Here is a 13,031-nt window from a genome sequence, read left to right on the forward strand (position 1 = left end):
GTGCATGACAGCACATCCAGCCCTCGTGGCACTGGAGTGATACGGCACAGTAGGCCATCCATGTGATGTCAGTCAATAGCTGTCAGTTCTGTCCCATCCTTATACTGTATGATTAAGATGTTCAGTAACCCTGACAATTGAAGGGTTAGATGATGTTTTCCAATGTCCTACTGAACTGCTGCAAGAGTGTAGCAAGATGCCCGTTTTTATTAAAAGCTCAACCCAGGAATATGGGAGAGAATAGTCACTTCTGGGATTCAGTAAGTGTTCTGTACGTAACGGTTCCTCAACTCCAGCCTTCAGTGCCCACCCATGACTGTTGGTCATGATCTGAGAATACCCCACAGAATACACACCTGTGGTAAGTCCTGATGCACTGACACTAATTATATCACCTCCTCAATACTAAGGAAATCCTGAAAACATGATATTTTTTAATGTCATTTGGGGATGTTGTCTGAAACATTTTTCACTGTACCTTCATCCACAGCACCTGTATCAAAAAGTAAAAGGAAACACTAAGCATGTGAAGAATTTGACTATTATAGCTGATGAAACATTTCTACATTTGGCTACTTTCACACTAGCGTTTTTGCAGGATCTGGCAGATTTCAGAAAAAACGCTTCCGTTACTGAAAATACAACCATCTGCATCCGTTATGAACGGATCTGGTTGTATTATATTTAACATAGCCAAGACAGATCCGTCATGAACTCCATTGAAAGTCAATGGGGGGGCGGATCCGTTTTCTATTGTGTCAGATTGTGTCAGAGAAAACGGATCCGCCCCCATTGACTTGCATTGTGAAACATGACGGATTCGTCTTCCTCCGCATCCCAGGACGGAAATGAGAACGGAACGGAATGTATTTTGGTGCATTCCGTTCTGTTCAGTTACGTTTTGTCCCCAATGACAATGAATGGGGACAAAACAGAAGCGATTTTTTCTGGTATTGAGACCCTATGACTGATCTCAATACCGGAAAATATTAACGCTAGTGTGAAAGTAGCCTAAGACCTACTTCACACCACATGCTGAAATGACTTTGTATTGTAGTGCACAGTAATGTTACTAATTGTATGTACTGCTTCAATTTTACACAGGTTGTCGGTGGAAAAATGACAGAAACAGGACGCCTTGGTGCCTTCATCACCAAAGTAAAGAAGGGAAGCCTGGCAGATGTTGTAGGTCATTTAAGAGCAGGTATTCAACAGCCAAGTTGCAGACATACTCATTTCTTTTGGTTTTCTTTTTATGGCTTACTGTAAAATCCATATCATCCACATTTACAATAAAATGGACATCTAATCAGTGTTTTTTACTGTCTGTAACAGTCCCATATTTTATTTATAATTCGGCAGCTTTCCTCAGAGACTGTAGGCTTTCTATGACTCTGTAGACCACACACTCTGCTCTCTGAAGAGACCACAGCAGAAATGAGATGGCACAGCACTCATCTGAGCATTTGTTTCCCCCTATGTTTTGAGATCGGTGGGGTCTCAGCACCCAGATCCCCACCATTAAGAATTTCTGATGTGACACTATGACATATCAAGGTTTGAAAAAGTGGTACAGTAAGGGGTTATTCCATCTGAACATATATAGCATATCCAAAGGATATGTCATAAATGTCTGATAGGTCTGGGACTTGCTCCTACCCTAAAAAATGCGACCAGTTGCATGCTGGCGTGAAGTGGGAGCAGGCTGTGCATGCACTGGTCTCTTCATTCACTCTTATGAGACTTAGCAGTGAATAGAGAGAGCCGCAGCCTGCTGTCCATTCACAGCAGTGCTCAATGGGCCGGGGTCACATTCTTGAGATAGGAGTGGTACCCCAGAGGTGGGACCCACACCTATTCAGCATTTATTATGCAAGATGGAATAACCACTTTAATAATTCCCCATTCCGAGGTGATATATTTTTACCTTTTCTCTGAACCTTAGTGTCATTTGGCTGTGTGCATGCTGCATTATGGAGGTATTCTGCCCTAAAAGCAGTGCACGTTCCACCGATTGCGCACAGACCCATTGGCACTCTACATGCCACCGTACAGGTTCCTTGGGCACCGCACTTCTGTATACATGACCTCTGACGCAGAAAAGTATTTCCGAATGTGTCTGACAAGTAAACCCCATCCTCCTCTAAAAGGCAACACGATTCAGATGTCACTGTCTTGTAGATGGTGGTACAAGGATACATGTTCCCATGAGACATTAGGTTGCCAAAAAAGAAATATATACCAATGCTAGCTGCTGGTGCTGTGCTGAGTTTTACCAAATAGAGAGTCTAAACCTTAACATCTGACACCTTTATTAAAAAGGAGAAACACTGTTCAGTTACGATTGTTCAGTCCTTACAACACTTATTTTTACAGCGGATGGACAGACTGTTTAGTTAAATTATTATTTATAAAAAACTGCATAGTCTTGACACCTACTGGGGTCTTTCTGCAGTCTGACATGAGATAGACTCCAGTAGGTATGGACTATGCAGATTTTTGGTGAAGCAGTTGGCGTCCTGCGGTCTGCATTGACACAAGAAGAAGAGGGCCCAACTCCAAATGTATGCTTCTAGTTTTGGAATAGAAAGTCCATTAAACTGGTGAGGTATCCATATCATTTTTTGCATATAGGGGGTCATTTATTATATCGAAATAGGCCTATGTTAGGCGTATTTCAGATGCAGATGGCGACAGTTGCGCCGCAATCTGTGACTTTTTCCTGCTCAAGCTAGGTTTAAATTTGTGTGTGGGGAAGGCGACAGGTCGGTAGGCCCATCTCATTTACCATTTTCTAATGGTCTAAATGTAAGGCAGCTAGGAAGTTGGCTTACATTTAGATGGTGAGGCCTGTGCTTCTTCATAACTCTGGCAGTCTAAAACACCAGTCTTAATAAATGACCCCCATAGTGTTTTAGGAAACTAATTTTCTCAGTTGATTAATGTAGCATCTTCACTGTAGACAAGAGCCCTTTCATAGATTGAACTTGATAGAAAGGCTACAGACTCAAGATAAAAATTCTGATATAAAACAAAGTCCGAATACAGTATTCCAAGCCATGGTTTAGAGTATAAGTAGACATTATTGGGTCCCCTGCATAAAAATTGCACATTCATAATGCAACTACCGTACTATGGGTTCATTCTAAGCTCTAGTGCCTCCGATTTTATATAGCGATACATGGAAATAAAATCATGCATGCTCCATCACATTGCATAATCAATTAGCCAGCTTTTAAAGGGAGTCTGTCACCTCCATATGGCCATATACAGTGCTTATATGGCTCTGTAGCACACCTATACAGGATTGTAACGGTACCTTTGTTCTTTTCTTTAGACTTGCACCAGCAGGAAAAACAAAGTTTAATTCATATGCAAATGAGCACTCGCAAGTGCCCAGGGGCGGCGTTCAGTGTGTAGGTGCCCAGGGGCAGCGTTCATTGTGTAGGTGCCCAGGCTGCTCTGCCTTCTTTTCCCTTCACTCCTCCCCAGCCTCTGCCTTTGCCCTATTGATGAGGCAAGGGACTTGGAGGGCAGGCAAAGGCAGAGACTGGGGAGGAGTAAAGTGAAAAGAAGGCAGAGCAGCCTGGGCACCTACACAATGATCGCTGCCCCTGGGCACCTACACACTGAACTCCTCCCCTGGGCACTTGCGAGTGCTCATTTGCATAGGAATTAAACTTTTTTTTCCTGCTGGTGCAAGTCTAAAGAAAAGAACAAAGGTACCGTTACAATCCTGTATAGGTGTGCTACAGAGCCATGTAAGCACTGTATATGGCCATATGGAGGTGACAGACTCCCTTTAAAGTGTAAAGTATTATAACAAAAATGAATTACATGTACTGGTAAGTTTACTAATAGTCATACAATAACACATATTAAAGCAAGAATAAAATAAAGATGGCTTCCTGACAATGGTACCACAAGGCATGCTTCATCACATGCTGTATTATGGAGTGTTTTACCCAAGAAGCAAATACAGCACACATCAGTGCCATGGTCATGGACCCTAAGGCCCATGTTACAGACATAATGGCCTTTCACATGATTGTCTCACATCCTATTCCATATATTTTTACTGATTAGCTGTCCCCACGTTTCCTACTGAAATAATTTTTAAAGATTTCTGTTTGTTCTACATTGAAGGTGATGAAGTTCTAGAATGGAATGGGAAGCCTTTGCCAGGAGCAACAAATGAAGATGTTTACAACATAATTTTACAATCAAAATCGGAACCACAAGTGGAGATCATTGTGTCACGACCCATCGGGTATGTTATTGCTTCTATTTCTTCTCGATAGATACTTACAGTATATGGACTGTTCGATAAAGTTCCTCCAATGTCTCAAATCTTTTTCTCAAAAATATATGGATACCACGAGAAGGCATTAAACTAGAGCGAATAGACTGGCCCATACGCCAATCTTGATTCCACTTTGCTGGAGTAAGATGAGCCTAATTTAGGGAAATACCTCTTCATAAATTAAAGGAATACTATAGTCACCCAAAAGGTAACGTAGGACACCAGCGCTGGAATAACAGAGCCCACCCGCTGCCACCTTCTATGTCTGGATTAGTTGGTAAGTGTTGATATGAGGAGGAGGGGGAACGGGCAGTTGATGGGATCGGAACGAAAAGAAAATATATATGTATATATATATGATAAAGAAAAAGGCTGCCTGATGCACTGGTCTAGTCTGTTATACTGAATACAGGGAAAAAAAGGCAGGTTCAGGCAGGAAGAATTCTCACAGTGTGCGGTGTATAATGCGATATATAATTTATACCTGATAGAGTCCTGCCTGATGACGGTCTGTATTATGTCCTCTCCGGTTGGTTTCTTTCTTTTGAAGTCCAATAGTTGTGCTGTGAAAAATCCGTCCTGTGTGCTCACCTTCTAGCACAGACGCTGCCCCGGCCGGAAGCAAGCGTGGTGCGAGGGAGCTGGTTGTTGCCGTCGTCCTGGAGACCGCTGCGGTGACGTCACCTGTATAGGTACTGTAGCCGTCGTAGGACAAAAACCTCCAACGCGTTTCGGAGCCTATCGGGCTCCTTCGTCAGGGATGGTTAGCGCAATGTCCGTGCGGGTTTAAGTAATCTATCCGGTCTCCATGGTGACGGGAATCGGCTTGTACAGGGCAGATGTGTAAAGCGGAGGGTACTGTGTTTATTCCTGAATCATGCTTGGGGTTATATATTATTAAATGTGTCCCACTATAGGGTGCCTGTGAGTTTTAAGTATACATTGAATACTGGTTATATTAATAATGAGGGCATAGATATATGGATAGTAAATTGTGTGATGGATCTAATAGTGGTTAGTGGTTAGTGAAAAGCAAAAAGTTCGATTTCTTGATTTAACCCTGTGGGTGCCAAACTGTTACATTTGAAGATCCACTTGCTTTCCGTCCTTGACATCAATTTGATATAGTCTCCTCCCCTACTGTCCTGTTTTATTTTTTCGATTCCTATAACAATAGATCCCGCAAATTTTCCCTGATGGAAGTTGGCATAGTGGCGTGATAGCGGATGGTGGTCTGCCTTTTTGTGTATGTTATTCACATGCTCCCTAATTCTGGTTTTGAGCTCCCTTTTGGTGCGTCCTATATAAATCTTTTGGCACGGGCATTTGATGGCGTAGATCACCCCCTTGGTATAGCAGGAAATATGATCCTTAATAATGAATTTGCCCTGAGGGGTATCAAATTCTAGTATGGGTTTTGTTTGGAGTCTAGAGATTTTACAGTTTTTACATAATTTACATGGAAAAAAGCCTTTTCTGACATTGGCTTTCTTGCTCACTGTATTATTTTTAACAGACGGAGCTACAAGGTTGCCTAAATTAGCAGACTTTTTAAAAATGAATGTCGGTTTGGGGGGTATTTTGTTCCCGATCGTTTTGTCATATTTAAGGATATCCCAATATTTATAGATAATTTTCTTAAAATGATTAGCCCCTGCACTATATGTGGTGATGATTGGTACTTGGATGTCATCAGTGTCATCACTTATATATTGTTCCTTTTTAGTTTTTATTTGTTCTCCAAGTAATTTGTTTCTATCCATGTCAATCACAGTTTGTTCCCTAGAACAATACCTAGAAAATGACACGGTACCTAAGGGTTTAAAAGTGTCTAAACCGCTTAATGGTGATCTAGGGGACCCTATGACTCTAAATGAATGGGATTCATTATTCCATGATTTCTCCAAACAAGCAGTATGCTTTATTATAGACAAAAGAAAAGAAAGTCTAAGACGAAACAACAAGGAGATTCTGGAAATATTTGATAAAATAAGACCATATAAAGAAGAGGAAGAGCTAATCAGGATCTCTAGGTCAATAAAAAATAGAATTAAAAATAAAGAAGATGCTATTATAGTCAAAAAAAACAAAAAATTCAAGAGAGACACAGGAGAAACAGACAAAATATCCAACACAGATACCCTACAGGAAGTCAGTTTGGTGTCAGAAGGGGAGTTTGACACCATTGATAACACATGTTGTGACTGTACCCTCAATAACCTTTCAGTCTATGAGGATAGTCCAGAAAAGGGACCAGCCACTAACCACACACACAATGACAGGATTAAAACACCTTCACCATCTAAAATAGAATCCAGTAGCACCACAGACAGAACCAAACAACCAGAAAATGGCTCTATAATATCCCCAAACAGATTTGCAATTCTAGAAAGAATAGAGGAAGACCCTATAACAGAGGCCCTATCACCAAGGACCAGTACTATTAAATACAAAATACCTCAAAATCAACAACCTAGTTATGCCGCCGTGACAAAAGGAGGCTATAACACATCCATAAAAACTAATTCTAAACAAACCAAATCCAGGAATACCATATCTAGTAAAAAAGTAAAGAAAACTATTAATAAGGATTTTTTTTGTGCAAGGAGCCAAACCACAAAAAAAAGAAAAAAACCAAAAGGGGAAGAAGAGGTAGAGGAATGACCAAAACCACACTCCTACAGAAAAACCTGGGAGAAGGTATATTTAACCTGAGTAGTCATAATCTGACCAGAGAAGAACTCACCCTTCTCAATAAAGGTTTAAAATTTGCTCCGACATCTACATTTAATCCCTTTGATGCCTTTATAGGAGTAAAAAAATTCCTCAGAAAACTAGCCCTAAAAAAATTCTTCATCAAAAAGGAGAAAAACTACAATCCAAAAAAACAATCTATGATGGACCAACGTGAGAACATTAACCATCTGACAAGAGAAGATGGAGGAATCCTTATGAGAAGTGTACAATCATGCCCTAAAATATCTCAGGAATCAAATATTAGACTGGTCAAGACTGACATTAATAATCCATCTACTGCTCAGGAAAAATTCACTCACACTGACCTAAAACCAGTTTCTAAATTTAACCCCGTTTCAGAATACTCTGATTCCATCATTACTTTCCAATCTTTGGTGATTAGGGACTTACTCCGCACCAACCCAAAAAAAAGGATAGGCCTCCATAATCTATCTAAAGGTGAAATCAAAGCTATCAAGTCCCTACAAATTAATCAATCCATTACCATCAGACCTGCAGATAAAGGTGGCGGATTAGTGATACTAAACCACAGTGATTACCACAAAGAATCTCTCAGACTCCTTTCTGATGATAAAACCTATAAAAAACTTACCATGGATCCCACTGATGCATACAAACGTAAATTGAATTCACTGCTTCAAAAAGGTAAAAATATGGGAATACTCTCAAGAGAAGAAACGCTCTTTACTAACAACCAGAGTCCTAAGATCCCCATATTTTACTACCTGCCAAAAATTCATAAAAACAGAAATAATCCCCCTGGTAGACCTATAATATCAGGCATTGATGGCCTCACCTCTAATTTATCAAAATATGTTGATGTCTTACTACAAGAGAAAGTTTTATCATTACCAGCATACTTAAGGGACACCAAGCATATTTTGCAAATTCTTGAAGGTATCCAATGGGAGTCCAATTATATCCTGGGAACACTGGACGTGACTGCCCTGTATACGATTATAGAAAAGAAAAAAGGCCGTGAGGCCGCAGAACACTTTTTAAGAAGGGACACAAAGATGTCAGAAGAACAGATCCATTTTATTGGGGATTGCATTACGTTCATTTTAGAACATAATTATTTTAAATATGGATCTGAATTTTATCTGCAGACGTGGGGGACCGCGATGGGGACCCGATTCGCACCGAGCTTCGCAAATCTATATATGGGCAGATGGGAGGAGTCTGCCATATTTCCCAATGGCGAGCTCGGTGCGGGTCTGGTCCTCTGGAGAAGATTTATTGACGATGTTGTTTTTATATGGAAAGGGGACGTATCATCACTAAATGATTTTTTAATTAACTTAAATAAAAATGAATTTTATCTACACTTCACTCCAACCTTTGATAAAAAACAAATCAATTTCCTTGACTTAACCATATTTATTGAAAACGGGAAAATAGAAACCAAAACCTACCATAAACCGACGGACACCAATAGCTTCATTCCCTTGGAAAGTTGCCATCTACCCTTATGGCTCAATAACATCCCCTTTAGTCAGTATATAAGAGCCCGCAGAAATTGCACTACCACCGAAGATTACCATAAGGAAGTTGATACATTAAATAAAAAATTCATTGAGAAAGGCTACAAGGAAGAAACACTGACTCCCATCACCAAAACTGTGATTGACATGGATAGAAACAAATTACTTGGAGAACAAATAAAAACTAAAAAGGAACAATATATAAGTGATGACACTGATGACATCCAAGTACCAATCATCACCACATATAGTGCAGGGGCTAATCATTTTAAGAAAATTATCTATAAATATTGGGATATCCTTAAATATGACAAAACGATCGGGAACAAAATCCCCCCCAAACCGACATTCATTTTTAAAAAGTCTGCTAATTTAGGCAACCTTGTAGCTCCGTCTGTTAAAAATAATACAGTGAGCAAGAAAGCCAATGTCAGAAAAGGCTTTTTTCCATGTAAATTATGTAAAAATTGTAAAATCTCTAGACTCCAAACAAAACCCATACTAGAATTTGATACCCCTCAGGGCAAATTCATTATTAAGGATCATATTTCCTGCTATACCAAGGGGGTGATCTACGCCATCAAATGCCCGTGCCAAAAGATTTATATAGGACGCACCAAAAGGGAGCTCAAAACCAGAATTAGGGAGCATGTGAATAACATACACAAAAAGGCAGACCACCATCCGCTATCACGCCACTATGCCAACTTCCATCAGGGAAAATTTGCGGGATCTATTGTTATAGGAATCGAAAAAATAAAACAGGACAGTAGGGGAGGAGACTATATCAAATTGATGTCAAGGACGGAAAGCAAGTGGATCTTCAAATGTAACAGTTTGGCACCCACAGGGTTAAATCAAGAAATCGAACTTTTTGCTTTTCACTAACCACTATTAGATCCATCACACAATTTACTATCCATATATCTATGCCCTCATTATTAATATAACCAGTATTCAATGTATACTTAAAACTCACAGGCACCCTATAGTGGGACACATTTAATAATATATAACCTCAAGCATGATTCAGGAATAAACACAGTACCCTCCGCTTTACACATCTGCCCTGTACAAGCCGATTCCCGTCACCATGGAGACCGGATAGATTACTTAAACCCGCACGGACATTGCGCTAACCATCCCTGACGAAGGAGCCCGATAGGCTCCGAAACGCGTTGGAGGTTTTTGTCCTACGACGGCTACAGTACCTATACAGGTGACGTCACCGCAGCGGTCTCCAGGACGACGGCAACAACCAGCTCCCTCGCACCACGCTTGCTTCCGGCCGGGGCAGCGTCTGTGCTAGAAGGTGAGCACACAGGACGGATTTTTCACAGCACAACTATTGGACTTCAAAAGAAAGAAACCAACCGGAGAGGACATAATACAGACCGTCATCAGGCAGGACTCTATCAGGTATAAATTATATATCGCATTATACACCGCACACTGTGAGAATTCTTCCTGCCTGAACCTGCCTTTTTTTCCCTGTATTCAGTATAACAGACTAGACCAGTGCATCAGGCAGCCTTTTTCTTTATCATATATATATACATATATATTTTCTTTTCGTTCCGATCCCATCAACTGCCCGTTCCCCCTCCTCCTCATATCAACACTTACCAACTAATCCAGACATAGAAGGTGGCAGCGGGTGGGCTCTGTTATTCCAGCGCTGGTGTCCTACGTTACCTTTTGGGTGACTATAGTATTCCTTTCATCTTGAAATTGAAGGAGGACAACAGCTCCTTCCGACACTTAGCAGCGGAGTCAGCTTCTGCTGATTATTCACAGATCCACCAGTAGGGAGCGCAAGGTGGACTCATCTTCTACTCTTCATAAATTAGGTGCATCTCTTATACTGTACTCTGTGTGCCAGAAGCTCAGTTCTGTGCCAGCCAGGAGCTGACATAGACTTGAGCTATAGCTGACGCCAGTTTCTAGTGCAAGGTAAGTCCCCCTCCCGCTTAGCTTAGCACCTCCGCTTTTCTTGCAACTTCAGAAAAGTGGTGAGAAGCTGAAAAAGGCACAAATATGGAATGCACCATAATGTGCGACTTTTTTTACACAACAATAGTGGCCTAAAAGCTTTCATAATTGTCTCCCATTGAGTCCCTTGTTTCTGACTTTTTTTTGTTGTAGCCACTGTGAAGTCTACCTTGGGCCTCTTATACATAGTCATAATATGGCTCCATGTAAGGAGTTGTTGGAATCGAATGAAACTTTCTATATGTGAATGTAATGATGATATATTGTATGCAAGTGATTACAATATTACATAGAAAGTATAAGTTTATTGGATAAAACTGTACAATTGAAAGGAAGCCCCAGTACCCCGTTGACTGCCTGTCAATGGCAGGACACGTACTGGATGCTGTGACACCAAATTTCCTTTCGCTAAGCATCTGGAAATGGTCCAGGCCATGACAATGAAACTGGCAGCTGTTTGTGCTGGTAGGTGGATCAAACATTTCTCCCTAATGGTCGGCTGTCTGGGCCGTCTGGGGCCTGTGTGTGCGTGCCCTTGTGTAACCACTGCTTCCAACACCTCCTAGCACTTAGGTCAGAACAGCCTAGATAACAGGAAGTTTGTTGAAATGACCATCCTGCTTCTCTTAGTTCAATTAAGCTTAACGTCTGTCAACTGGGCAAAATGTCTTTGAGTGTGTCGTAGAGACATGTCTAGCAGATAACAATCTCTCACTAAGAGGTACACTACACAAAAGTAGCCACTGGGAGCCTTTTTATAGGAAAATGGGGGAAGCACTTTTACATCCTCTTGTAGCAAGACCCAGCGTCTAATCAGACTACACTTCAAATCATTTACCGTTTATTTCAGACTATAAGATGCACCCACAATTAGAAGCCTAAAATACTATTTTTACTGTAAATATCCCATGGGTGATATGCAGTTTTTATTGTATAGACACAGTACAAAAGCCAGTGCCTCATAACATTGGCAGCCACAGTGCCCCCTGACTTTGCCAGCCACAGTGCCCATCACATTGCCTGCCACAGTGCCCATCACATTGCCAACCACAGTGCCTAGTCACATTAGTACCTATAATACCACATAACTATGCCAGTCTCCGGGCCCCCTGGCTACACCAGCCACAGCGCCTCTTCACATTGCAAGCCACACTGTTTCATCACAGTGCCCCCTGACCTTGCCAGCCAGAGATCCCCCTGACTATGCCAGCCACAGACCACTCATATTATTAGGGACAGTCTTGCTACTTGAGCTTTCCCAATCAGAAGCAGTAGTAGGAGTCTGGAGTTACTGGCATGAATCTCTCCTGTGCACAGCATGGAGGGGGGACATGGCTACAAAGGTCCTGGCAGAGCATACACTCTACACATTTATTCTGCTGAGTGTACTAATGTGTGTGTTATTTGTACACTAAACTGTCACACTTTACATAATCTGTATTTTTTGGACTGGGATTTAGAGGAGGACAGTATGAAAAAAAAAATATTTTCCTGCAGACCTCAGAGCAGACCCCCAAATCCGATCCCCATTCTTCATCAGACCTCAGAACCGACCCCAAAATCAGACCCCAATCTCCACCAGCCTTTCATCAGACGCCCCAGCCTCCATCAGTCTCAGATCAAACTCCCTCAGTCTCCGTCAGCCTCAGATCAGACCCCCATGAAACCATCCCAGCCTCCATTAGCCTCAGAGCAGACCCCCCAGCCCCCATCAGCCTCAGATCAGACCCCCAATCAGACCCTATCAGCCTCAGATCGCATCCCCCCAGCCCCACTCAGCCTCAGATCGGATCACCAGCCTCAGATCAGACCCCCAATCAGACCATATCAGCCTCTGATCAGACTCCCTCCAGCTCCACTCAGCCTCAGATCGGACCCCCAGCCCCATCAGACATCAGATCAGATGTTACAAAAAATAAATAAACCTCGCTTGCTCCAGACAGTGCTGAAGATCCAGGACACACCACTTGACAGGTCGTAGTGCGTGTCTACATGCATCACGTCCTGCCGCTGTGTGCAGTCAGGACACCACAGCAGAACCCGGATGAAGACCAGGGAAGGTGAGTACAGCTGCTCTCACCTCCGCATGCTAATGACCACTTCCATAATGGAAGCCGTCATTAGCATTAGGAAAATAAGACTGCCACTTTTCTCCCATTTTTGGAGAAAACTGTGCGTCTTATAGGGTATGTGTGTAAGATGTGACAGGAGTAAGCAGATAACACATACAGTTGTGTTATGTTGTGTCCTCACAACTGCCCTGCCAGGACCTGTCAGTTAGTAACTGAGCCCAGAGTCTCCTGATTCTAATGACGGTATTTGGATTGTTAAATGCACCAGAAGATGGCAGCACAAGATCGAGGAGAAAAAGTGTGTGTAATAGTCCGAAAAATATGATATATAGTGTATCTGATGTAACTGCATGCTGAGTTTTACAGCAATCCGACACTTCTATCTGGGTGCATTATGTTTTTTTTGTCAGTGAGTGTTCATAG

At 41.8% G+C, this 13,031-nt stretch overlaps 1 protein-coding gene across 10 annotated transcripts in view; it reads left to right on the forward strand.

The window, feature by feature from the left end:
- RIMS1 (regulating synaptic membrane exocytosis 1) overlaps nucleotides 1-13,031 on the forward strand; it is a 400,438-nt gene that overhangs the window by 151,879 nt on the left and 235,528 nt on the right. For all 10 annotated transcript variants that reach the window (XM_044292437.1, XM_044292436.1, XM_044292439.1 and 7 more), the window contains 2 exons: nucleotides 1,105-1,204; nucleotides 4,147-4,270. In XM_044292437.1, coding sequence (XP_044148372.1) covers nucleotides 1,105-1,204; nucleotides 4,147-4,270 — 224 coding nt within the window. The remainder of the gene's footprint in view (nucleotides 1-1,104; nucleotides 1,205-4,146; nucleotides 4,271-13,031) is intronic.

Source organism: Bufo gargarizans, chromosome 4, assembly GCF_014858855.1.
Source record: "Bufo gargarizans isolate SCDJY-AF-19 chromosome 4, ASM1485885v1, whole genome shotgun sequence".
NCBI classification, from domain to species: Eukaryota; Metazoa; Chordata; class Amphibia; order Anura; family Bufonidae; genus Bufo; species Bufo gargarizans.